The following is a 27167-nucleotide window of genomic DNA, read 5'->3' on the forward strand; positions in this document are numbered from 1 at the left end:
TAGGAATAGACAAGCAAAATATTATTTTACAAAGAACAAAGAAAAGTACAGCACAGGAATAGGCCCTTCGGCCCTCCAAGCCTGCACTGATCATATTGCCCGTCAACTAAAACATTTTGCACTTCCCGGGTCCGTATCCCTCTATTCCCATCCTATCCTATTCATGTATTTGTCAAGCTGCCTCTTAAACACCACTATCGTACCTGCTTCCACCACCTTCTTTGGCAGCGAATTCCAGATACTCACTACCCTCTGCATAAAAAACTTGCCCCGCACATCTCCTCTATAGTTTTCTCCTCTCACCTTAAATCTATGTTCCCTAGTAATTGACTCTTCCACCCTGGGAAAAAGCTTCAGACTATCTACTCTGTCCATGCCACTCATAATTTTGTAAACTTCTATCAAGTCGCCCCTCAATCTCCGTCACTCTAGTGAGAACAATCCGAGTTTCTCCAACCTCTCCTCATAGCTAATAACCTCCAGACCAGGCAGCATCCTGGTAAACCTCCTCTGCACCCTCTCCAATGCCTCCATATCCTTCTGGTAATGTGGTGACCAGAATTGCACGCAATATTCCAAGTTTGGCCTAACCAAGGTTCTATACAGCTGCAGCATGACTTCCCAGCTTTTATACTCAATATCCCTGCCAATGAAGGCAAGCATGCCATATGCCTTCCTGACTACCTTATCCACCTGCGTTTCCACTTTCAGTGACCTGTGGACCTGTACACCCAGATCCCTCTGCCCTTCAATGCAATTAAGGGGGGTTCTGCCATTTACTGTATAATTCCTGCCTGTATTAGACCTTCCAAAATGCATTACCTCGCATTTGTCCGGATTAAACTCCATCTGCCATTTCTCCGCCCAAGTCTCCAACCGATCTATATCCCGTTGTATCCATTGACAATCCTCTTCATTATCTGCAACTCTTCCAACCTTAGTGTCATCTGCAAACTTACTAATTAACCCAGTTACATTTTCCTCCGAATCATTTACGTATACTACAAACAGCAAAGGTCCCAGCACTGATCCCTGCGGAACACCGCTAGTCACAGCTCTCCATTCAGAAAAGCACCCTTCCACTGCTACCCTCTGTCTTCTATGACCAAGCCAATTCTGTATCCATCCTGCCAGCTCACCTCTGATCCCGTGCGACTTTACCTTCTGTACCAGTCTGCCATGAGGGACCTTGTCAAAGGCCTTACTGAAATCCATGTATATAACATCCACTGCCCTTCCATCGTCGATCATCTTTGTCACTTCCTTGAAAAACTCGATCAAGTTAGTGAGATATGACCTCCCCTTCACAAAACCATGCTGTCTCTCACTAATACGCCCATTTGCTTCCAAATGGTAGTAAATCCTGTCACGAAGAATCTTCTCCAATAATTTCCCTACCACTGACGTAAGGCTCACCGGCCTGTAATTTCCTGGATTATCCCTGCTACCCTTCTTAAACAATGGAACAACATTGGCCATTCTCCAGTCCTCTGGGACCTCACCCGTAGCCAGTGAGGATACAAAGATTTCTGTCAAGGCACCAGCAATCTCCTCCCTTGCCTCCCTCAGTACTCTGGGGTAGATCCCATCTGGCCCTGGGGACTTATCCAACTTAATATTCTTCAAGACACCTAACACCTCCTCTTTTTGATCTCAACATGATCCAGGCTATCTACACACTCTTCCCTAGACAAATCGACCTCTAAGTCCTTCTCTTTGGTGAATACTGATGAGAAGTATTCATTTAGTATCTCTCCCATTTCTTCTGGCTCCACACACAGATTCCCACCTCTGTCCCTGAGCAGGCCTACCCTTTCCCTGGCTACCCTCTTGCTTTTTACATATGTATAAAAGGCCTTGGGATTTTTCTTAATCCTGGTTGCCAGTGACTTTTCATGACCCCTTTTAGCTCTCCTGACTCCTTGCTTAAGTTTCTTCCTACTTTCTTTGTATTCTCCACAGGCTTCATCTGTTCCCAGCCTTCTAGCCCTTACGAATGCTTCCCTTTTCTTTTTGACTAATCTCATAATATCCTTCGTTATCCAAGGTTGCTGAAACTTGCCATGCTTATCCTTCATCCTAGCAGGAACATGCCGGTCCTGAATTCTTATCAACTGAGGTTTGAAAGCCCCCCACATGTCAGTTGTTGATTTGCCTTCAAACATCCACCTCCAGTCTAGATTCCTCAGTTCCTGTTTAATATTGTTATAATCAGCCTTCCCCCAATTAAGCACCTTAACCTGAGGACTCCTGCTATTCTTATCCACCAGTACCTTGAAACTTACTGAATTATGGTCACTTTTCCCGAAATGCTCTCCTACTGAAACTTCGACCACCTGGCTGGGTTCATTCCCTAATACCAGGTCCAGTATTGCCCCTTCCCTAGTTGGACTATCTACATATTGTCTCAGGAAGCCCTCCTGGATGCACCTTACAAAGTCTGCACCATCCAAACCCCTAGCACTAAGTGATTCCCAGTCAATATAGGGAAAGTTAAAATCACCCACCACAACAACCCTATTGCTTTTACGTCTTTCCAAAATCTGCCTACATAATTGTTCCTCAATCTCCCGCCGGCAATTGGGAGGCCTATAGTAAACCCCCAACATTGTGACTGCACCCTTCCTATTCCGGAGCTCTACACATATTGCCTCGCTGCATGAGCCCTCCGAGGTGTCCTCCTGTCGTACAGCTGTGATATTCCCCATAACCAGCAGTGAAACTCCCCCACCTCTTCTACATCCCTCTCTATCCTGCCTGAAACATCTAAATCCTGGAATGTTTATCTGCCAATCCCGTCCACCCTTCAACCAAATCTCTGTAATAGCAATAACATCATAGTCCCAAGTACTAATCCAAGCTCTAAGCTCATCTGCCTTGCCTGTTATACTTCTCGCATTGAAACAAATGCATTTCAGACCCCCAGTCCGACTGTGTTCAGTAATTTCTCCCTGCCTGCCCTTCCTCTTAGTCCTACTGGCCATATTCACTGGTTCCCAGTCCTTTATTTCACCTGCTGACCTATTGCTCTGGTTCCCAACCCCCTGCCATACTAGTTTAAACCCTCCCGAGTGACACTAGCAAACCTCGCAGCCAGGATATTGGTGCCCCTCCAGTTTAGATGCAACCCGTCCTTCTTGTACAGGTTCCACCTGCCCCGGAAGAGATCCCAATGACCCAGATATCGCAAACCCTCCCTCCTACACCATCTGTTCAGCCACATGTTCAGCTGCGCTATCTTCCTATTTCTAGCCTCACTGGCATGTGACACAGGGAGTAATCCTGAGATTACAACCCTAGAGGTCCTGTTTTTTAACTTTCTGCCTAACTCCCTGAACTGCTGCTGCAGGACCTCGTCACTCTTCCTGCCTATGTCGTTAGTACCAATGTGTACCACGACCTCTGGCTGTTCCCCCTCCCCCTTCAGAATGTCCCGTACCCGATCAGAGACATCCTGGACCCTGGCACCAGGGAGGCAACATACCATCCTGGTGTCTCTTTCACGACCACAGAAGCGCCTATCTGAGCCCCTGACTATAGAGTCCCCTATGACAATTGCTCTTCTGTGCTTTGACCCTTAATGGAGAGACTACAGAATATCATGGTACAGAGGGATCTAGATGTCCTTGTAAATGAGAGACAAAATGTCTGTGGGCAGGCATAGCAAGTAATTAGGAAGGCAAACAGAATGTTGGTCTATATTGCAAGAATATGGAGTATAAAAATAGGGAAGTCTTGCTGTACAAGGAGTTGGTAAAACCACACCTGGAATACTGCGTAAAGTTTGGCCTCCTTATTTAAGGAGGGATATACTTGCTTTGGATACAATTCAGGGAGGTTTTACTAAATTGATTCATGGGATGAAGGCGTTGTCCCAGGAGGGAATGTTGAGCAGGTTGGACCTGGGGATTAGAAGAATGAGAGGGTGTCTTATTGAAACATATGAGGGGGCTTCACAGGGTAGATGCTGAGAGGATGTTTCCCCTTGCAGGGGATCTAGAACTAAGGCACATCATTTCAGAATAAGGCCTTACCCATTTAATTTGGAGGTGAAGAGAAATTTATTTTCTCAAAGGGTCATGAATTTTTGGAATTCTCTACCAAAGACAGTGGTGGAGACTGAATCATTTAATATATTCGAGGCTAAGATAAATAGACTTTTGAACCATAGGAAAGCTAATGGTTATGGGCAACAGGCGGGAAAGTGGAGTTGAGGCCAAGATCAGATCAGCTATGATCTTATTGAATGGCATTCAGGCTTGAGAAGCCATGTGGCTGCTCCTTTTTCTTATGTTATGTTATCTTGCTGGAAAAATAATGGCAATCTCATAAAATATATTTACTGGGTAGTACTACTCTGCTGCTTGCTTTGCACAAGCTTTATTTTGAAGAACTTGCTGTACTTGCACATTAATTTCCCATTAAATTTGCCACAGAAAGTTAGAGCTCATACTTAAATGTAAGGATCCTTTTAATGGGTTAATTATTATTGTAATACCAATCAATCTTTCCAGCCCAGAAAAGGAATTATTTAAACAGCTGAGTCTTATTCGTGCATGTAATAACTTCTTCAGTAAAAACAAAAAGATCATTTTTCCTTTTGGCCTTTTCTTCTCTTAATTGAATCTTTCTATTTCTCTTTATTTCTCATTCTGTACCTGATGTTTCTCTCGTTTGCTCTCATTCTCCATCATTCCTGTTTCTTTCTCTCTCAAGTCTTGTCTGTCAATCCTGCCTGAGTTGGTTCTTTCACAAGTCTTGACTGTCAGTTCTGGCTGAGTTGGTAGCATTCTTGTCTCTGAGTGAGAAAGTTGTTAGTTGAAGTCCCACTCCAGGACTTGAGCAAAAAAATCAAAGGCAAACACTCCAGTGCAGTAATGAGGGAGTACTTATACTGTTAGAGGTACAGTCTTTTGGATGAGGCTAAGGCTCTCTGCTCTCTTGGATGGACGTAAATAGTCTCATGAAACTATTGCAAAACAGAGCAAAGGAGTTACTCCTTGTATCCTGGCCAATATTTATCCCTCAATCACCACCACAATAACAGATTATCTGGTAATTACCACATTGATATTAGTGGAAGCTTGCTGTGTGCAAATTGGATTATACTTGGATTCTCTCTTGTTGGAGATGGTCATTGCCTGGCACTTGTGTGGTGTGAATGTTATTTGCTATTTATCAAGCCTGAATGTTGTCCAAGTCTTACTGCCTATGGGTATAGAACTACTTCAGTATCAGAGGAGTTGCGAATGCTGCTGAACATTGTGCAATCATCAGCGAACATCCCCACTTCTGACCTTATGATGAAGGGAAGGTCATTGATGAAGCAGCTGAAGATGGTTGGGCCTAGGGCACTACCCTGAGAAACTCCTGCAGTGATGTCCTGGGACTGAGGTGATTGACCTCCAATAACCACCTTCCTTTGTGCTAGGTACGACTCCAACCAATGGAGTTTCCCCGCTGATTCCCATTAACTCCAGTTTTGTAGGGCTCCTTGATGCCACACTCGGTCAAATGTGGCCTTGATGTCAAGGGCAGTCACTCTTACCTAACCTCTTGAGCTCAGTTCTTTTGTCCATGTTTGAACTAAAGCTGCAATGAGGTCAGGAGCCAAGAGGCAGAACCTCAAGAGCCAGAGCCCTGGCAGAACCCAAACTGAGAGTCAATAAGCAGGTTGTTTCTGAGTAAGTGCCACTTAATAGCCTGTTGACATCCCCTTCCATCACTCTGCTGATGAGTTGAATGGCCAGTTTCTGTGTCCTCTATCCTATGAATAAGATTTGAAACATTTACCTCTGTCCATCAAAGAAAACAAGCCCTTAATTTCCTACATTACAACAGTGACTAAACTTTTGGTGTACTTCATTGGCTGTAAAGCACTTTGGGCCGACCCGATATAATAAGAGCTGCTATACGAATGGCAAGTCTTTCTTATTTAACCCCAGTATTTGACACTCACTCACTCTCTCTCCCCTTCATCTATTTGAGCTGACGTGTCCTAGGCCTCCCCAAGCCCTTCACCCGGAAGTGTCCCCCTGGTAACCATGACGTGTCCCTTCCCCCAGCGCTCCCGCCCCGGAAGCAGTCACGGGGAGGCGCGCAGTTTTATCTATTCAGCGCGCGGGGCCCCCGCTCAGTTTTCTCTTTCCGGTTCACTCACTGCTCCGATCAGGCACGATGGCGACAGCAGCAGCGACTTCTTCTCAAACTCAGTCAGCGGCTCCGGCCCTACCGCTCCAGCGAGGCATTGTCAAGCTGGTGAGACGCTGTCATCGTTGGGGCGGGAGGCAGGGAAAATGAAATGATTGAATGTGGTGCTATTGACGGGGGCGGAGGAAGGGGGTTGACAAAGAGTGTTCAAAGGGGGAGTGGATGGGGGGGGGTTGGAAAAGAGAACACATTAACTTGAGCTTCGGAGACTCATCCTTGACTGGAGTTGCACAGCGAACCCGAAAGTGATTTAATAAAAAACATCATGGAAATTTCCCGCTAAATCCGTAACCGGGAAAGTTAGGGCTTTGAATCTGAGAGGGGACGGAGTGCTGACAAGGAGGGTGCAAGTGTTGGGGGGGGGGGTGCAGGGGCAATAAAAGCCCTTAAAAGTGACTCTGCTCTCCAAGCTCCGGAGGAGGCTCAGGTGTGCGCAGCGAAGGGAATTTGAAAGAGTTGAAGCACACCGGGGGCGGGGGGAAGACAGTCGTATCAATAAATGGTGTATTTGGGTATAGCTGCGTGTTAAACTGTTTTCTAATCTTGTCGGGAAGGAAATCGAGGACCTGGATGAGCCACGTAAGCTGTAGGGCGAGGGTGGGTGAGCAAAGGGTACAAGTGGTGGCTGTTCCACAACGATCAGATGTAAAGTAGGGACTTGGAGACATCTGTTAGATAAAATACTTCGCAGTTTGTTGATGGAACTTCACCAAAAGTATCTCGTTACTTTGAAGTCTTGTGGAAGGAATATGCGCACTTCAATTTCAAAATATCATTACCTTCCAGTGATTGCATTCATCTAGGATTAAGTTCATTCATTTTCCATATTTATTTAGTTAATTAAAACCAACATAGCGGTACTGTGCAGTCCATTTCACTTTGCAAGCGCTGACCTTGAATTATGTGTACAGCAGTGTTTTTTAAAATAGAGGCTTCTATGAATTTCCCCCTTGATTATATTAGTAATTTTACTGTTCTTTTTGGAGGTGATTGTTTGGCAGAAGTAAGAAATATTCTGGATGAGTGTGTGAAATGGGGTTGGTTATTAGCACCATGTGATATACACTGAAACTAGCTCCAGCATTAGCTTTGTTCATATCCTTAGTACCATACGCAGTAAGCCTATGGATCTCTGCCTGTATTTTTGGGAAAAAGTTTTATTTACTTGGTTGACCTGGCTTTTTCTCCTACAGTTTTCTTATCCATGAGGTTTTGTTTCCTGTGGGGGATATGGTGCTACAGTTACCAACCTATAATTCGTCTAATTGTCCATTCTTCTTATGTTAGCCTAGACATCAATGCAGGCGGGCAGTGCAGCTCAATTCACTGCTGCCTTGCCCAGCATCCAGTCTGAATCACCAGATATCGATTGAGGAAAAACTTTGGCTGATTTTTGTCGTTTTAGCTCAGGGGCCCTAATACAAATTTTAAGAAAGATTGACTTGTATCATATAATACCCCAACTGCTGTCCTGACTCTGATCAACGCAGACTGGTAATTGAACCTGGGATATCCTATGGCTTGGAACTTTAGTGGGTCGTCACGTGAGATCTTTGACCATTTAAAAAAAAATTAAATCGGCAAATATTTGAGCAGCGTGGTTAAGAAAGATAACTCATGATTATTCTTGGAAACCATGATTCTGCTGATACAAATGTTGAACATATGCTCTCCATGGGGGTTCCTGTTAAACTTTGGCATACAAATGTGTGTCTAGTTCTTTGCCAAATGAAATGGAGGATAGACTTAAATCTACAGATGTCTATTTAAAAAAAAAATCAAAACCAGTGATTGATCGGTAGTAATGTGTGTAGCACTTGTTGTTTAGCACAAAATCGGTGTAGTGTTGAATATTTGTGATAATCGCCAATTCAGCACATAGTCTCAAAGGTGATGACTTGAACTTATATTCAACTGTCCCGACATGTGAGCTGGATAATATTGTGTGAAAGTCTTTGATACTTGGTGAATGATCTTACATTGCACAGAAGAAGTACTCTTAGCAGCTTAATTTAAACACACTGTTGTGCCCCTGCCCATTACCTCACCAGTTATTCTGCACTGTGATAGAAAGGGTGGGTATAGATGACCTTATAGTATTTTGGCCCAAAGAATCTAAAATTGTCATCCTGGACAGTATTTGTCAGTAGTCAGTGCATGGATATTGCAGTGAGCACAATTGGATGAGCAACTTCTGTTAAGATAGTTTGGATAAGTTAGGGCTGTTTTCCTTAGAGAAAAGAAGGCTTAGAGGAGATTTGATAAAGGTATTCAAAATCATGAAGGGTCTGGACAGAGTAGATAGAAAATGTTCCCACTTGTGAAAGGATTGAGAACGAGATGACACTGATTTAAAGTAATTGGCAAAAGAGGCAAAAAGTGATGTCAGGAAAAACCTTTTCACGCAGTGGGTGGTTAGGGCCTGGAATGCACTACCTGTGTGTATGGTGGAGGCAGGTTCAATTGAAGCATTCAGTAGGGAATTAGATTATTCCTTTTCAGATAACAATGTGCAGGGTTACAAAGAGAAGCTGGGGAAATGGAACTAGGTGAGTTGCTTAATCGAAGAGCTGGTGCAGACACCATGGACCAAATGGCCGACTTTTGCGCTGTAACAATTCTGTGTTCTTTACTTCAGTAAAAACTATTGTTAAAAGAGACCATCCCAGTTTTGTACCATGCTAGATTGTGCATTACAAAGTTCAAAACCATATGGGAAAAAATTGATGTTGTATAGGCATGAAAGAATAAAAAAAAACCTTGTTGCATTCCAAACTCAATTGATTTTTTTTAAGTGTGTTCATTGTTATGCAGGCAGTTGTGACAGAAACTTGGATGTGGGGTCCCACAGAGCAAATTGGATGAGTGACCAGTTGAATTTTATTTTGGCATTAATTGAAGAAAGAATGTTGTTTGCTACATTGTCACCTAAAAGATAGCACTTAGCACTGTCCTGAGATCTCCAGATTGTGCAGGACAAGTCCTGGAGTAGGACTTGAACTTGTAACCTTCTTACTCGGACCCTTGAGTCACGCTAACATTTCAGGCTTCTTGGAAGGGAAAAGGTAGATTGTGAAGCAGGAATGTGTGTGTGAAGTGTAGCCTTCAGTCCATGAAATCAGAAGCTTGGGAGGATGTGACACTTAATACACACAAGTAGTAACAACTCTTAATCTAATACGTTACTATTAAATAAGGTAATGGTGTAACAATGATTGGGGAATGAGTTGCTTTTTGTTTGTGAAATGCTGCATTGTATTGGAAATTGAAATAGTGGAGTGGTTTTGAAAATTAATTGCTATGGCAATTATAGAGCACCAGTAGTGCCTAGCTTTACCTGCACTGTTATTAAAAATTAAATTGATGCATTACTCTCAACTATTTGAACTTGTGGATCCCAGAACACTGGAAGATCTAATTTGCTCCCTGAACATTTTCTTAATATTTTGTTACCCAGTGTAGTAAAAACCCAGATGACCTTGTGTTATTGAGAACTCTGATTAGAATTTCTCCCGTCCCAAGGGCACTTTTTTGATTTAGAGGAAAGGCCTGGGAAATGTGAAATAGACAGTAGTGGTGTGGCACAGGTATCTATGTAAACTGTTCCTTAAAAGATATTGCTTTGTATAGATGTGGAATAGAAATAACTTGTGTTGAATTTGTTCATTTGTTTGCCTCCTGTGAAGAACAATTTCCATCTCTGTTCAAATCTCTCAACCCCATTGGAACTAAAAGTTTCATGCCTTTGTCACCAATAGATTTCACTTCTCCAATGCTGCTCTTGATGGTCTGCACCCTACACAAACTCCAACTTTCCCAAAACTCATTTGGGAATATCCTACCCTGTTCTAAGTGATCATCTATTGCTTAGCAAATTGAAATCTACTGCCTACTCATTTCCCCAGTGCATTGATATTTAATATTCTTGTTTGTTTTAATAAGGTTATGTGGCCTTTCCCCTCATTAACTCAGAAACTGGCTACGTTCAAATGCTCTTCTACTTCTCTCTCTGGCTTCCTATTGAGTTGAGATGATCTTGTTCTTTCCCCTGTCTTTCATTCCCCCAGTTCCTTTCCTCCACCATTACTAGCAGAGCTTTGTTTTTTACCTGATTATGCTCCTATGAAGTGCCTTGAGAAGTTTTACTACGTTAGAAGTGCTATATAAATGCAGGTTGTTAAGCTTTTAGTCTCATGGCACTGTATACTAGAATTAGCTTCCTGAATTTCTCTACCTTGCCACAACTCCCCCGAATTTATAAGGCTTAACCATAGCTCATTTTTTTAATGATTCCTTTGGTCAGTTGGCTAAACTCAATACCAGCTACTCTGTCTGTGCCATCCCACTGCCCCACGCCCAAAACAGCTCCTCACCCACTCTCTGTGAAATGTATTGGGATGTTCCACTACATCAGAGGTACTGGGCCTGAAATTTATCCTATGAAGAAGGTGCAAAAACTATTGTACTGTACTGACCATAAGACATAGGAGCAGAAATTAGGCCATTCGACACATCGAGTCTGTTCCGCCATTCAATCATGACTGATAAGTTTCTCAACCCCATTCTCCCGCCTTCTCCCCGTAACCTTTGATCCCCTTACCAATCAAGAACCTATCTATCTCGGTCTTAAATACACTCAATGACCTGACCTCCACAGCCTTCTGTGGCAATGAATTCCATAGATTCACCACTCTCTGGCTAAAGAAGTTTCTCCTCATCTCTGTTCTAAAAGGTCTTCCCTTTACTCTGAGGCTGTGCCCTCGGGTCCTAGTCTCTCCTACTAATGGAAACATCTTCCCCACGTCCACTCTACCCAGGCCTTTCAATATTCTGTCAGTTTCAATCAGATCCCCCCTCATCCTTCTAAACTCCATCAAGTATAGACCCAGAGTCCTCAAACGTTCCTCATATATTAAGCCTTTAATTCCTGGGATCGTTCTCGTGAACCTCCTCTGGACCCTCTCCAGGGCCAGCACATCCTTCCTGAGATACGGGGCCCAAAATTGCTCACAATATTCTAAGTGTGGTCTGACCAGAGCCTTATAAAGCCTCAGCAGCACATCCCTGCTTTTGTATTCTAGTCCTCTTGAAATAAATGCCAACATTGCATTTGTCTTCCTAACTACCGACTCAACCTGCAAGTCAACCTTAAGAGAATCCTGGACTAGGACTCCCAAGTCCCTTTGCAATCCAGATTTCTGAATTCTCTCCCCATTTAGAAAATAGTCTATGCCTCTATTCTTCCTACCAAAGTGCATGACCTCACACTTCCCCATGTTGTATTCCATCCGCCACTTCTTTGCCCATTCTCCTAACCTGTCCAAATCCTTCTGCAGCCTCCCCACCTCCTCAATACTACCTGTCCCTCCACCTATCTTTGTATCATCTGCAAACTTAGCCAGGATGCCCTCAGTTCCTTCATCTAGATCATTAATGTATAAAGTGAAAAGTTGTGGTCCCAACACTGACCCCTGCGGAGCTCCACTAGTCACCGGCCGCCATCCTGAGAAGGACCCCCTTATCCCCACTCTCTGCCTCCTGCCAGACAGCCAGTCTTCTATCCATGCTAGTACCTTGCCTCTAACACCATGGGCTCTTATTTTACTGAGCAGTCTCCTGTGCGGCACCTTGTCAAAGGCTTTCTGGAAGTCCAAGTAGATAACATCCATTGGCTCTCCTTTGTCTAACCTAATTGTTACCTCCTCAAAGAATTCTAACAGATTTGTCAGGCATGACCTCCCCTTGATGAAATCATGCTGACTTTGCCCGATTTTACTATGCAGTTCCAAGTATTCTGAAATTTCATCCTTAATAATGGACTCTAAAATCTTACCAACGACCGAGGTCAGGCTAATTGGCCTGTAATTTCCCGTCTTTTGCCTCGCTCCCTTCTTAAACAGGGGGGTTACGTTAGCGATTTTCCAGTCCTCTGGGACCCTCCCTGACTCGAGTGATTCCTGAAAGCTCACCACTAACGCCTCCACTATCTCTTCAGCTATCTCCTTCAGAACTCTGGGGTGTAATCCATCTGGTCTAGGTGATTTACCCACCTTCAGACCTTTCAGTTTTCCTAGCACCTTCTCCTTGGTAATGGCCACCATACTCACCTCTGCCCCCCGACTCTCTTGAACTTTGGGGATGTTATTCGTGTCTTCCACCGTGAAGACTGACGCAAAGTACCTATTCGGTTCCTCCGCCATTTCTTTGTTCCCCACTACTACTTCTCCAGCGTCATTTTCCAGCGGCCCAACGTCCACTTTTGTCTCTCTCTTACCCTTTATATATCTAAAAAAACTCTTGCAATCTTCTTTTATATTATTGGCTAGTTTACCCTCATATTTAATCTTCTCCCTCCTTATTTTTTTAGTTGTCCTCTGTTGGTCTTTGTAGGCTTCCCAATCCCCTGGTTTCCCACTGCTCTTCACCGCATTGTATGCTTTCTCTTTAGCTTTTATGCTGTCCCTGACTTCCCTTGTCAGCCATGGTTGCCTCGTCCTCCCTTTAGTATGCTTCTTCTTCCCAGGGATGAATTTTTGCTGTGTCTCCCAAATTACTCCCACTGATGTGAGGGTGTGGGAGAAATAGAATGGGAGGATGAGCTGGGAGGTATGGGATGGCATGGGAAGGATGGGGGTATGAGAAGGATAAAAGAAATGGAATAGGTATGGCATGGGAAGGATGGAATAACATGTGATGGGGATTTAAAGAAGTACTGCTACACTAAATATACTAATTTCACTGCAGATGTTTTGCTGGTCTCTGCTAGTCTGTACTATTCTTTACTGAAGTACCTTGAGCACATATAAAGAGAGATTTCTGGGACACTGGATATTGTTTAGAGAGGAGGCAGGTATTTGTAATGTTGAATTCTGTAAATCAATCTAATATTAAGTAAAAGATTGGTGTCTGGTTTCCTATTTCACCATCTGACTTCAGAATTAATTAACATGGTAGCAGAGGATGGTTGCCTAAATTTGAAGATTGGAAACTAAGAAATTTTTTTCCCCAGACAGAATATTGTAATCTGAGTTATTTCTGTGAAGAATGGCTGAAAGCAAGTGTAAATTGTAAGGGTATGATTCCCCACCTGATGTTCTCTGAATCTGAACCTTATGACCAGTGGAAAAATGAAGTGGATATGTGGATGTGGGCTAGAAAAGCCATGTCTTGGCATTGTCTTTTCCTAACAAAAGTAAAATCAGAAGCAAGTTATTTCATGAGCTGGATGCCTGTCAGTTGGGCACCGATGAAGGGGCTGGATCTCCTTTTAAGCTGCATGGATGATGTTTACAGGAAAGATCTATCAGATGCCTCCGAGGCATGGTCAGACTTTGATAGATTTTGAAAGGGGGACGGTGCTTCCATAGAGGAATATATTATGTACTTTAACAGACTCTATAAAAGATTGCAGAAATTCAGTTTGGACATTGCTTATTTATATTCACGTTTAAATTGCTGGATTGGGCTAAGGTGCCCAATTGGATAGTTTGCCTACTGTTCGGTTGTCAGAAAGAGACGCCCTTTTGGATCAAATGTCTGCTGCTTTAAAAAAAGAATTCCTGCAGCCTTGGTGGCACAAATGGGACATCCTGCAGTGTCACAAAGGATGGAGGACTCAATGATTGCGGCCTTTTGAGATCATTCTGATCATTCTGCGCAGGCATCAGTATGACAGAAAAGTCACAGACAGAAGGAATCAGGATGATGGCATTTTTAGCAAATCAGCAGACAACAGGATTGGTGTGGAGGCAGTGGCGTAGTGGTAATGTCACAGGACTAGCAATCCAAAGACCCAGGCTAAATTCTCTGGGGCTATTGGATCAAATCCCGTGGATTGGTGGAATTTAAATTCAATAATAAATCTGGAATTAAATCTAGTCTTGGTAATAGTGACCACGAAACCATTGTCGATTGTTGTAAAAACCCATCTAGTTCACTAATGCACTTTAGGGAAGGAAATCTGCTGCCCTTACTTAGTTTTGCCTACATGTGACTTGTGACTCCAGACCCACTGCAATTTGGTTGACTGTTAAATGCCCTAGCAAGCTACTCAGCAGTATTAAACTGCTATGAAGTCTAAAAGGAATGAAATCACTTGGCATCGACCTAGGCACCCGAAACGACAATGGCACACCCAGCTCTGTCGACCCTGTACAATCTTTGTTACTAACATATGGGGGGTTGTGTCAAAACTGGGAGAGCTGTCCCACAGACTAGTCAAGCAACAGCCTGACATAGTTATGCTCACGGAATCATATCATATCATACAGACAATATCCCACGAGACACCATCACCACCCCGGGGTAGATCATGTCCCAGCGACAGGACAGATTCACCAGAGGTGGCAGGACAGTGGTATATAGTCGAGGGGGAGTTCTCAACATCAACTCTAGACCCCATGAAATTTCATGGCATCAGGTCAAATTTGGGCAAGAAAATCTGCTGGTCACTACCTACTGCCCCTCCTCAATTGTTGAATCAGTACTGCGCCATGTTAAACACCACTTGGAAGAAGCATTGAGGGTGGCAAGGGCATAGAATGTACTCTGGGTGGGGGGCTTCAATGTACATCACCAAGAGTGACTTGGTAGCACCACACTGACAGAGCAGGCAGGGTCCTAAAGGTCATGGCTTCTCGACTGGGTCTGTGGCAGGTGGTGAAGGAAGCAACGAGAGGGAAAAACCTACTTAACCTCATCTTCATGAATCTACCTGTTGCAGAAGCACCTGTCCATGATAGGAGTGACCACTGCACAGTCCTTGTGGAGACAAAGCACTGTCTTCACGTTGAGGATACCCTCCATCTTGTGGGGTGCTACTATTGTGCTAAATGGGATGGATTTTGAACAGATCTAGCAATTCAAAACTGGGCATCCATGAGGTGCTCTAGGCCATCAGCAGAATTGTATACAACCTCATGGCCTAGCATATCCCATACTCTACCGTTATAATCAAGTCGGGGTGTCAACCCTGGCTCAATGAAGAGTGCAGGAAGGCATGCCAGGAGAGCACCAGGCATAACTAAAATTGAGATGTCAACCCGATGAAGCTGGAACACAGGACCACTAGCATGCCAAACAGCAGAAGCAGAATGCGATAGACAGAGCTAAGCAATCCCAAAACCAACAGAGCAGATCTAAGCTCTGCAGTCTTGCCACATCCTGTTGTGAATGGTGGTGGACAATTAAACAGCTAACTGGAAGGGAAGGCTCTCAAATATCTCCATGCTCGATGATGAGGGAGCCCAGCACATTCGTGCAAAAGACAAGGCTGAAGCATTTGCAACCATCTCCAGCTGGAAGTGCCCAGTGGATAATCCATTTTGGTCTCCTGAGGTCCCCAGCATCTCGTGCCAGTATTCAGTCAATTCGATTCACACCGCTTGATATCAAGAAATGACTGAAGGCACTGTATACAACAAAGGTTATGGGCTCTGACAAGGTTCTGTCAATAGTACTGAAGACTTGTGCTCCAGAACTTGCTGTGCTCCTAGCCAAGCTGTTCCAGTAAGCTACAACACTAGCATCTACCTGGCAATTACTGCCTTATCAGTCAACTTGCGATCATCGGCCAAGTGATGGAAGGGTCGTCGACAATGCTTCAGGCAGCACTTATTCAGTAATAGCCTGCTTGGTTTGGATTCCAGCATTCTGACTTGGCTCCTGACTGCCTCATTACAGCTTTGATCCAGGCATGGACAAAAGAGCTGAACTTGAGGTGAGATGAGAGGTAATTAGGAAAGCTAATATAATGTTACCATTTATTGTGAGGGGAACTGATTACAGAAGTAGGGAGGCTATGCTTCAGTTGTACAGAGCATTGGAGAGACCACATCTGGAGCATTGTGTACAGTATTAGCCTCCTTTTATATCTTTTAATGAAAGATATAAATGCGTTAGAAGCAGTTCAGAAAACGTTTACTTGACTAATACCAGAAATGGATGGGTTGTATTATGTGGAAAGACTGGACACGTTAGGTTTGAATCCACTGCAATTAAGAAACGACTTAATTGAAACCTTTAAGATCCTGTGGGGACTGGACAGGGTGGATGTGAAGAGGTTGTTTCCTCTTTTGAGAGACTCTAGAACTAGGGGTCACTGTTGTCTCAGTGGGCTGAGAGTCTTTGGAACTCTCTTCCTCAAAAGGCCATGGAAGCAGAGTCCTTGAATATTTTTAAGGCAGAGGTAGATAGATTCTTGATTAATGAGGGGTGAAAGGTTTTCATGGGTAGGCAGGAATGTGGGGTTGAAGTTACATTCAGATCAGTCATGTTCTTATTGAATGGTGAAGCAGGCTTGAGTGGCCTACTCCTCCCAATTTGTATGTTCGTATGAGAGTGACTGCGGTTGACATCAAGGCAGCATTTAATCGAGTATGGCATCAAGGAGCTCCAGCAAAACTGATGTTAATGGGAATCGGTGGGGGGGTGGGGGGTGGGTGGTGGGGAGAAGGGAACCCCACAGGTTGGAGTCTTACCTAGCACAAAGGAATATGGTTGTGGTTCCTGGAGGCAATCATCTCAGTCCTAGAACATCACTGCCGATGTCCCTTAGGGTAGTGTTCTAGTCCCAACCATCTTCAGCTGCTTCACTAGTGACATTCCCACCATCATAAGGTTGGAAGTTGAAATGTTCGCAGATGTTCACCATTCATGACTCCTCCTCCACAGCCCGTGTCTGTATGCAGCAAGACCTGGACAACATTCAGGCTTGGGCTGATGTGTGGCACGAATATCACTTGTCACTTAAGTGCCAGGCAATGACCATGTCAAACAAGAGAGAATCCAGCCATCCCCCCTTGACATTCATTCACATTGTCATTGCTGAATCCCCCACTATCAACAACCTGGGGGTTACACCATTGACCAGAAACTGAACTGGACCAACCATTATAAATACTGTGGCTACAAGAGCAGGTCAGAGGCTGGGAGTTCTGCGGCAAGTAACTCACCACCTGACTCCCCGAAGCCTGTCCACTATCTACAAGGCACAAGTCAGGAGTGTGATGGAATACACTCCACTTGCCTGGATGAGTGCAGCTTCAACGATACGCAAGCTTGTAACCACCCAGGACAAAGCAGTTTACTTGATTGACACCCCATTGACCACCTTCAACATTCACTCCCTCCACTGCCTCCTTCGACAGCACCTTCCAAACTTGCGAACTCTACAACCTGGAAGGACAAGGACAGCAGGTGCATGGGAACATCAAGTTTCTCTTCCAAGCCACACATCATCCTGATTCGGATCTATATCGCCGTTCCTTCACTCTCGCTAGGTCAAAATCCTGAAACTCGCTTCCTAACAGCATTGTGGGTGTACCTATGCCACGTGGACTGCAGTGCTTCAAGAAGGTGGCTCACCACCACTTAAGTGCGATTAGGGATGGGGAATAAATGCTGGCCTAGCCAGCAATGCCTACATCCTGCGAAAGAATAAAAAAAGTAGCAATAATAGATGAATGAATCCCAGGAGAGCAGCTAACGGGTACTTCAGATAGGACTCAAAATATTGTGTGATGAGCTGCCCAAAGTGGAACAGCAGGGTTTTCCAAGTGATGCATGACACAGAATTTGGAAGTTGAAGATAAAAATGATCAGTCTGAGCAAATTGTTCTAGTCACAGGGTGTTTTTGTCTGGTAATGAGTGCATTATTCACTCATTCATTTAATGGTCCCATGTTAGATGATGGTTGCACCTCGAGAATGTGTGGTGTAGGTTGGTTAAAATATTATTTGGATTTACTCAAAGGATTGAAGTAAGGTCAGAGTATGACAGTTCTTGTTTCAGTCTCGGGGATGACAGCACACCGAGGTCACTGAAAAGAGTGGTGATTCCATGCTAAGTAGCTGGAGTATGTCACTTTATTAGTACTGCTGTAGACTCTAATGAGAGACCCTTGTGAAAAAGGCACAAATAAAACTCGACATGTAATATGATAGAGCAATTGTTTTTGGCAAGTCAGTGGTCTGTGGTTTGCCAAATCAGGGCACAATTGCATCCACTTATAAAAACCTGACATTTCTAATCAGCATGTTAAAGAAGTGTCAGTGGCACCGGATGATAAGGATCTGAGGGGGGTGGATAGAAGTAAATTCTCTTCAAGTCAAGTAGACAATTTACTCACCCTTTTTTGTTACGGATTAAAAATCCTACTAATGGATGCAAATGTAGTTGAGTGTAGAAGGCTATAAGAGTTTAGTGAAAAATGTCACGTATGTAATAAGTATTGGAGGATGCTGGCACATCCCATTCTAAGTTTTCCATTGGTACGAGACTTCAATGAAGTAATAGCCATGGATTTATAGGTGTGACAAAGACAAACATTTTTATTTTGCATTTCATTGACATGGCAGTTTCAGTCTTTCAACAGTGATGTATGGTAAAGACAAAAGGATGATTTGTAGATAAAGTCATAGAAAAATGGATCAGGACCTGACTTGGTTCACTGGCTAAATTTCTGATGGACAACAGGGAGGGGGTGGGGTGGTTCGTACTAATGATGAGTTTGAAGGCACGCGAAAATATGAACACAAACACCACAGCTGAAAGTGTTTTCAGCATGGCACTCTGAAAGAAATCACATGATCGATGAGATGCTCCATAAGAACTTAACTTGTAGGCTGATTGATTGGCTAACTGTTGCCCTGGTGTGGGCATGCCATGCAAAAAATTCGCTTCAGGTGGCTGGGGGCTATAGTCCTCATCAATTCGTCAATGGGAGGAACCCCAAAATACCTTTTGTGCTGTGTGATGGTTCCCTTTCCTTGAAGGGGCTGCAGTTACTTCCAATTTGTTCTGCACACTTGAATGCACTTGCCATTCATCAAGGCTGAAATCTCAGAAAATTTGGCAAACTCTTAAGGCATGGCATAAGACCTTTCTAGATAAACCATAAAAAAGAGGGTCATAAAGAATGGGAAGATCTACGTAAATTGATATTGTGTGATGGTAAGACATTAGTTTTCTAACATGGTAGTTGAATTATTAAGGTCCATTCATGACGTTTAATTGGGATTGATTACAAACTTTCAGAATCTAAGCAATTAATAGAAGGCAATTTAAAAAAATTCTTTCATGCGATTTGGGAGTTGCTGGTGAAGTCAGCATTTATTGCCCAGCCCTAAATACCCTTAAGGTGCTGGTGAGCTGTCGTCTTGAACTGCTTCAATCCATGTGATGTTAGGAAGGGAGTTCCAGGATTTTGACCGAGAAAGTGAATGAACAGCTATATAGTTCCAAGTCAGGGCGGTGTGTGGCTTGGAAGGGAACTTGCAGGTGGAGGTGTTCTCATGCACCTGTTGCTATTTTCTTTCTTGATGGTAGAGTTTGCAGGTTTGAAAGGTGCTGTCGTAGGAGCCTTGGTGAGTTGCTGCAATGCATCTTGTGGATGATACACATTGCTGCCACTGCATCGGTGGTGGAGGGAGTGAATGTTGAAGGTGGTGTATGGGGCGTCAGTCAAGAGGGCGTCTTTGTCCTGGATGGTGTTGAGCTCTGAATGTTGTTGGAGTTGTACTCATCCAGGCAAGTGGGGCATATTCTGTCACAATCCTGAGTTGTGCGTTGTAGATGGTGGACAGGTTTTGAGGAGTCAGGAGGTGAGTTACGCTCTGCAGAATTCCCAGCCTCTGACCTCTTGCAGCCACAGTTTTTATATGGTTGGTCCAGTTCAGTTTCTGGTCAATGGTGTAACCCCCAGCGTGTTGATAGTGGGGGGATTCAGTGATGGCAATGCCATTGAATGTCATGGGGAAATGGTTGGATTCTCTCTTGTTGGAGATGGTCATTGCTCGGCGCTTGTGTGGCACAAACGTAACTTGCCACTTAACCTAAGCATGAATGTTGTCCAAGAATCTTGCTGCATATGGACACGGACTGCTTCAGTATCTGAGGAGATACGAATGATGCTGAACATTACGCAATCGTCAACGCACATCCCCACCTCTGACCTTATAATGGGAAGGTCACTGATGAAATGGCTGAGGATGTTTGGGCTTAGGACACTACCCTGAGGAACTCCTGCAGTGATGTCCTGGGACTGAGATGATTGACCTCCAACACTGCAACCAACTTCCTTTGTGTTAAGTATAGTTAATAAAAGGCACCTCACCTACTCATGTTTATCAGTTATGAGGAACAGAATATAGTAAATCAGGGACTAGATGGCGATAGGCAGAATGATATTGATGAACAAGGCTATAGTATCCAAAGGACAGCTACCTAGAGTGGTCCACAGGTGCCCTGCATATACCAGAAGGGTCCAGTGAAAGGAGGGATGCAACTATTGTCGGGCGAACAGGGAAAGCTACTAGCAAGCTTGAATATTTGCTAAATGTCCAAGATGATATACAAGAGGTAATATCTATGAACTGGCAGAACAGAGTGAAACCGTGGAAAGCAAGGAAACACCGTGCAAATAGAGGCTGTAGCTTGTCTAAGTTATGCAATAGAACAAGGACTATCCAATAACACTACTAAAAGTAGAAGCCCTAATGACCAGGAAGTTTTGGTGTCCAGCAAATTAGAAGATAAATTAATGAGAGGCAAAACAAAAAGAGTTGGATGAAGTTTGGTGTCAACTTTGAAATGCCAGATGGGGGTTAGCCAGCCTTATCACACAGATGGGTACATATGGACAAAGTCCTTCCAGGTGGGACTTAGGGCTTCAGTGAGAGGCCTGTACATCTTTCAGGATTACCTTTCCTCCACAGCAGAAAAGGTAATCCTGAAAATTTTAGCTCTGTTGGCCACATAGTCTTGGGAATGTAAATTGATCAATATAAAAGCTGCATTTTTGCAGGGAGAAAAAATTCAGAGAGAAGTGCTTTTGAAACTGCCTAAGGCAAGTGATGTACAAGGGAAGCTGTGAAAATTAAACAAATGTGTGTTTATGGATTGAATGATGCATTGTGGGCATGGTATTTCTTTGTTAGGTCTATTTTGCTGAAAGTAGGTTGCACTTGACTGAAAACAGATCCAGCAATATTCTGGCACCTACAAAGGGATACTCAGCCATCTTTATGATGCGTGTCGATGATTTTCTATGGGGCGGTTGTAACCTTGAATTAAAAATCTTGATAGCGTTACTTTTATCCTGATAGATTATGCTAAGTCATCAGAGAAAAATGATCATACATCTAAAGAAGAAACAGCAGTTAAGAAGCTTGATTGGAGAGTTGAATTGGCTATGCACTCAGACAAGGCTTGATTGGTGTATTGGAACTAAATACTATGATGAAATGTGCTACAATTGAGAATGTTTAAAGGACAAATAAAACATTAAAAAAATAAATGCAGAGAAATGCATTGCTCAAGTCTCCAGCCTTGAGGGACCTGAAGGACATCAAACTAGTTACTTTTTGTGATGCTGCTCATGCCAGTCTTCCGGATGGGTATTTGAGTACAGCTGGTTTTATGATCTTGGTGAGTGACAATGGAAAATAGTTTTCCAAGGGATAACAAGAAAATAACAAGGGTGGTACTTTAGCTGCAGAAACTCTGGCTCTTGTAGAAGTAATGGATATGGGGTTTTACTCAAAATATTTTGGGGGAAATTCTACATTAGGGTTGCTCTGAGAATAGTTTGCCCATTGACTGTTATTTAGATAATTTTTCCCAGTGGGATAAGGTACATTTTGAGAGAAAGTGTGACTGAAAAAAGGTTAAGGATTGACAGCATAAACAGATGCTGGAAAGAAAATAAATCCCCAAGATAAAATGGGTTTACACAAGCCATCAATTTTCAGATTGCTTTAGGAAAAGGAGTGCTTGCACAAAGAAACTATTGGAGGTCTTAGAAGAGGGACATAGTGTATTATGATGTGGTGTACAGAATATGGAAAATCATGTTTTTCTTTCTCTGATTTGCTTACAAATATTATTTGTGTTAAAGTTATTAAAGTTTTGATTTAAAGAAAAGAGGTGAACCTTATTGGCATGTTAATTGCATTATTAAGATTAAGGATAGGGCATTGAGTGCCTTGAACACACAAAGAAAGACTTCTGTGACACTGGGTGTTGGTTAGGGAGGAGGCAGACATTTGTAATGTAGCACCTGGTTTCCTACTTCAGCTGGCTTTAGAATTAATTAATATTAATGCACATATTCAGTACTTGCTGTCAGTATATACAAGATCCAGCATTTCCTAATTATAAGTAGGAATTTAATTGAGCAATAACTTGGTTATAAAAGTTTGTCACACAAGACTTTGTTTTTGGCAGCCATGGTCTTGCTGGTTTCGGCGCTTTAGTGCCAGCCATGGATTTTTTGCACTCTCGCTATTCATTAATTCTGCATTGTTAGTGAAAGCCAGGAACTACCATATTTCAGTGCTCCAATCTCAATTGATGACTTAAGTTAATGTGGTGTGGTACTGGTGCATACAGGCCAGTGATGCCCCAGGTGGTCTTTATTGAACCAGTCATCACTGTAATTAACATAAGGATGGTGGGGGATCATAACTCTAGATTCTAATTCCTGATTGGACTTTGGTTAAGGACAGGATTAGGTCGTTCTCTGTGGTCCAATAACTTGTGACATCTGCTCAGTATCACAAACAAAGGCTACTTGGGTGAGCACCAAAGTGTGGCTGGTGACAATGGAATGAGGATGGGAGAAAATTGGAGGAAAGAATATTGCTGTTTTTTAAAAATATTGGATGCATTTATCACTTTTCCCTTCCTTGTGATATTGAAGGATGCTGATACTAAGAATAGTACTCCATTTCAGGCATTCAGTGTTGACAGCAAGTAGGTTCAACCCATGTAAAGGGGGCTGGAAGGAGCAGCACTCTTGCAGTGATGTGACGTGTTTTCACATTTCTCATGTGATTGCTGTAAAGTGACTCTTATTTGAAATGAGTTCATAGAAGTCCTATAGCTGGCAGACAGTATCTGGACAGAATTTGAATCTGGCTCTTGGGTGAAAGACCAGTCCCTAATTCATGGTACTAATTGATTTCCCCGAGGGATGTGTATCTTTATTTTAATGCTTAGGTAATATAATTTCTTGACGTATTCCTTGAAAGCACAATTATCTTGGTTAGTGAATCTATATTTGTGAGGTCAAAGCTGGGGGAAATGAGCGTTCTTCCATTTTCGGCATTTAGTATGAGTGATTAGCAGTCAGTCCCAAGCCAAAAATAGAATTGAGTTAAAAGTGAGTGAATAAAGCTCCCTTTAATGTGATCCAATAATACACAAACTCCAGTTAATGTAACCGTATTACATCATTCAGCCTTTAAGTTGTTAGTGCACCGCACAAGTAATTTGTGATCATTGTTTGTAAGATGCCATATTCCAGGTGTTGTTCCTTTTCTGATTCCTGGAGATTTTTCTTTGTACCAATTCTAGTCGTCTTCAATTTGATAATTTATTAAACTGAAACTACTAATTATCTGTAGTGTGCAAACAAGTGTTGAGACACATAATATGGGTTACGTAGCTATCAAATCGTTTGTAAAATGTGTAATGGGTCTATTGGGGAATGTTTATGTTTTCATGGCTAGCTCTGTAATTGCCTCAAATCAGTAATTGAAAATTCTAGCTTTGCCAAAAGATACCAAAGGCTGGAGAACCAAGGGGATAAAATTGTATAGTTGTATGGACTTGGAGAGATTAAATGTGCACTTATCTTAATGCAAAACTAGAGAATGCAGAACAGGAGAGCTGATATTCAGCAATGCTGTGTTGGATTTCAGGGTCTGAGAAAATGCTGAGAAACTGAATATGGGAAGTGAAATGTCTATGTAGTAAGTATGTAGGTTGACAGTAAAAGCAAAACCTGCAGACAGATGGTGATTTGAGAGTATGGATAAACTCCAGATGATTGTAGATGATCCCTTACTATTGGGTCCTATTCTCTTTCTGTTGTGTTCTACACCGAGAAAGATGGTGCAAGTTTACTCATAAGAGTTGTGTGCAATTTGACCCATGTTAGTTTTGTATTGTTTCTGAAGGTTCTTTCCTCATTGTCCTGGGGGTGGTGGAAACTCAGAGTACTTTAACACTTCTTCTGATCCGTGATATATTACCCTGCTGCACCCCGGCACTAGTAGGTAGTAATTTTCCTGCTTAAAACATTGATTTGAGCAGTGCACAATTCAGTGTGGCATATTTATGTGGGTGGTTGAGGCGCATAATTATAAAATTATTGTGACTTCCAAAAATGAATTTCAATATCTTTTAACACTTGGATGTAGAGGTTTAAAAAAAAATGTAGGAGAAGAAAACGCTCTGATTTATTCTGAAGAAAATACATTCATCTAGCCAGACTTGCATATCATAAATGAAAGAAAGCAACTATCAACATGGTGTTTTTCTAACTGACCTTATTTTGCCATAGAATGATGGAACGTAGCCCAAAACTTATACAAAGATGGATTCCATGCAGCAGGTGGGTGAGGATTACCAATTACTGCTGAGTTGGAGCATCTTTTGGCTGGGCTGGGATGGGATTAGAGTCGTTTACAGCACAGACTGAGGCCATTTGGCCCATTGTGTCTGTGCAGACTCTCTATGGCTCAATCCAACCAAACCCACCCTCCTACTCTCCCTTCAAATGTCTATCCAATTTCCTTTTGAAATCATTGTTTCTGTTTCTAGCACCCTTGTGGGCAGCAGGTTCCAGGTCACTTGCCACTTGCTATGTAAAAAAAAAGCTCTTCTTCATACCCTCCCTGTATCGCTTGCCCAAAACCTTAAATCTTTGTCCGCTAGTCCTTGTGCCATCAGCTAATAGAAACAGTTTCTCCTTATCTGCCATGTCCAAACCTAACATATTCTTGCACACCCCTATAAACGCCCTCCCCTCAATTTCCTTTGCTCTTAAGGAGAACAACCCAGCTTTGCCAACCTAACCTTGCAGTTAAAATCCCCCACCACTGGAACCCACATTCATTTGCTTAATTCTGGATGTTACTGTTAGCAGATTGCTCTATTTTCAAATGTATATCATTTCCGGCTCTTGGATTCTACACTTTTGTACGTTAGACGTCTGGGTCCTGATTATATAATTTTGTAAGAAAGTGTACTTTCCCATACTACTACTGTTTATCTTGTCTTCAAGTAATTGTCCTGACTTAGGGTGACTTGCTTGGTTGTGCTGATATTTCTCCATAACTGGCCTCCAAAGTATGCAATGTATAGTGTACTCGTGCACCCTTCCGTGTGGGGGTGGGGTTGAGGAGGGGAGAAAAAGTCTTCATTGTACTTGTAGAAACGTGAGGTCTACAGCCTGCATCTACACTACCACCAAGAATAGGATGTTTGAATTCTCTGTTCAATCTGAATGCAACCTGCTAGCACTCTTCAGACCAGAAGAAATAGGAGCTGGAGTAAGCCATTAGGCCCATTGAACTTGCTTTGCCATTTGATAAAGTCATTGCTGATCTGAATGTGGCCTTAACTCTACTTACCTGCTTGCCCCCACCTCCCCACCACAAACAAACCTTAAGTCCCTTATAGATCAAAAACCTGTCTAACTCAGCCTTGAATATATTCAATGACCCAGCCTCTACTGCTCTCTGGATAAGAGATTTCCAAAGATTAATGACCCTTTGAGAGAAGAAATGCCTCCTCATCTGTCTTAAATGACAGACCTCCCCCCATTTTTAAACTGTGTCCCCATGTTCTATATTTCCACACTCCCTCCTGGAGGGGAAACACCCTCTCAGTATCGATCCTGTCAAGCCCCCTTAGAATCTTACATTTCAATACGATCACCTCTCATTCTCCTAAACTCCAATGAGCATAGGCCTTCCCTCACAAGACAACCCTTTCATCCCAGGAATCAACCTAGTGAACTTTTTCTGAACTGCTCCAATGTAAATATATCCTTCCTTAAGTAAGGAAATCAAAACTTGAGGTGCGGTCTCAGCAATGCCATATACAGCTGTAGCAGGATATTCTCTACTTTTGTACTCCAACCCCCTTGCAATAAAGACTTTCAATTTGTCTTCCTAATTATGTGCGGTATGCTGACTTTTTGTGATTCATGTATTAGGGCACCCAGGTTGCTCTGTACCACAGCATTTGCAGTGTCTTTCCATTTAAATAATATTCCGCTCTTCTATTCTTCCTGCCAAAGTGGATAACCTCACATTTTTCCACATTACACTCCATCTGCCAAATTTTTGCCCACACACTTTCCCTTTCCAGATTTTTTGTATCCTCCTCATAACTTGCTTTCCCATCTATCTTCGTATCATCAGCAAATTTGACTACAATACACTTGGGCCCCTTCATTCAAACCGTTGATATAGATCATAAGTAGCTGAGACCTCAGTACTGATCCCTGTGCAGCACTCCATTAGTTACAGTTTGCTAACCTAGAAATGACCCATTTATCCGGACTCTGTTTCATCTTGGTTAGCCAATGCTCTATCCATGCTAATATATCACCCTCAACTTGTTGTGCAGTAACCTTTTATGAGGCACGTTGTCGAATGCCTTTTGGAAATCCAAACACACTATGTCTACTGGTTCTCCTTTATCCACCCTGCTTGTTAATATCCTCAAAGAATTCTAATGAATTTATCAAAAGCAATTTCCCTTTCACAAAACTGTTGACTCTGCCTAGTTGTATTATGGCCTTTTATATGTCCTGCTACCACCTCAATAATGGATTCTAGCATTTTCCTAATGACAGATGTTAGGCTAACTGTGGCCTATGGTTTCCTGCTTTCTGTCTGTCTCCTTTCTTGAATCAACATGTTACATTTGTGGTTTCGTTGGAATCTTACCAGAATCTAGGGAATTTTGGAAAATTATTACCAATACATCCTCCATCTCTGCAGCTACTTCCTTTGAGACCCAATGATGCAGGCCATCAGGTCCAGGGGCTTGCTAACTTTTAGTCCGATTAGTTTTCCTAGTACTTTTTCTCTCGTGTTGTGATTGTTTTAAGTTCCTTCCCTCCCTTTTACCTCTTGATTTTCTACTGTTCTTGGGGTGC

At 42.9% G+C, this 27167-nt stretch overlaps 1 protein-coding gene across 1 annotated transcript in view; it reads left to right on the forward strand.

Moving 5' to 3' along the window:
• Window positions 1–6108: 6108 nt before the first annotated feature.
• snd1 (staphylococcal nuclease and tudor domain containing 1) overlaps window positions 6109–27167 on the forward strand; it is a 913627-nt gene continuing 892568 nt past the window's right edge. The window contains exon 1 of the mRNA XM_078553113.1: window positions 6109–6258. Coding sequence (XP_078409239.1) covers window positions 6178–6258 — 81 coding nt within the window. The 5' untranslated portion in view covers window positions 6109–6177. The remainder of the gene's footprint in view (window positions 6259–27167) is intronic.

Source organism: Cetorhinus maximus, chromosome 12 (genome assembly GCF_964194155.1).
Source record: "Cetorhinus maximus chromosome 12, sCetMax3.hap1.1, whole genome shotgun sequence".
Classification (NCBI taxonomy): Eukaryota; Metazoa; Chordata; class Chondrichthyes; order Lamniformes; family Cetorhinidae; genus Cetorhinus; species Cetorhinus maximus.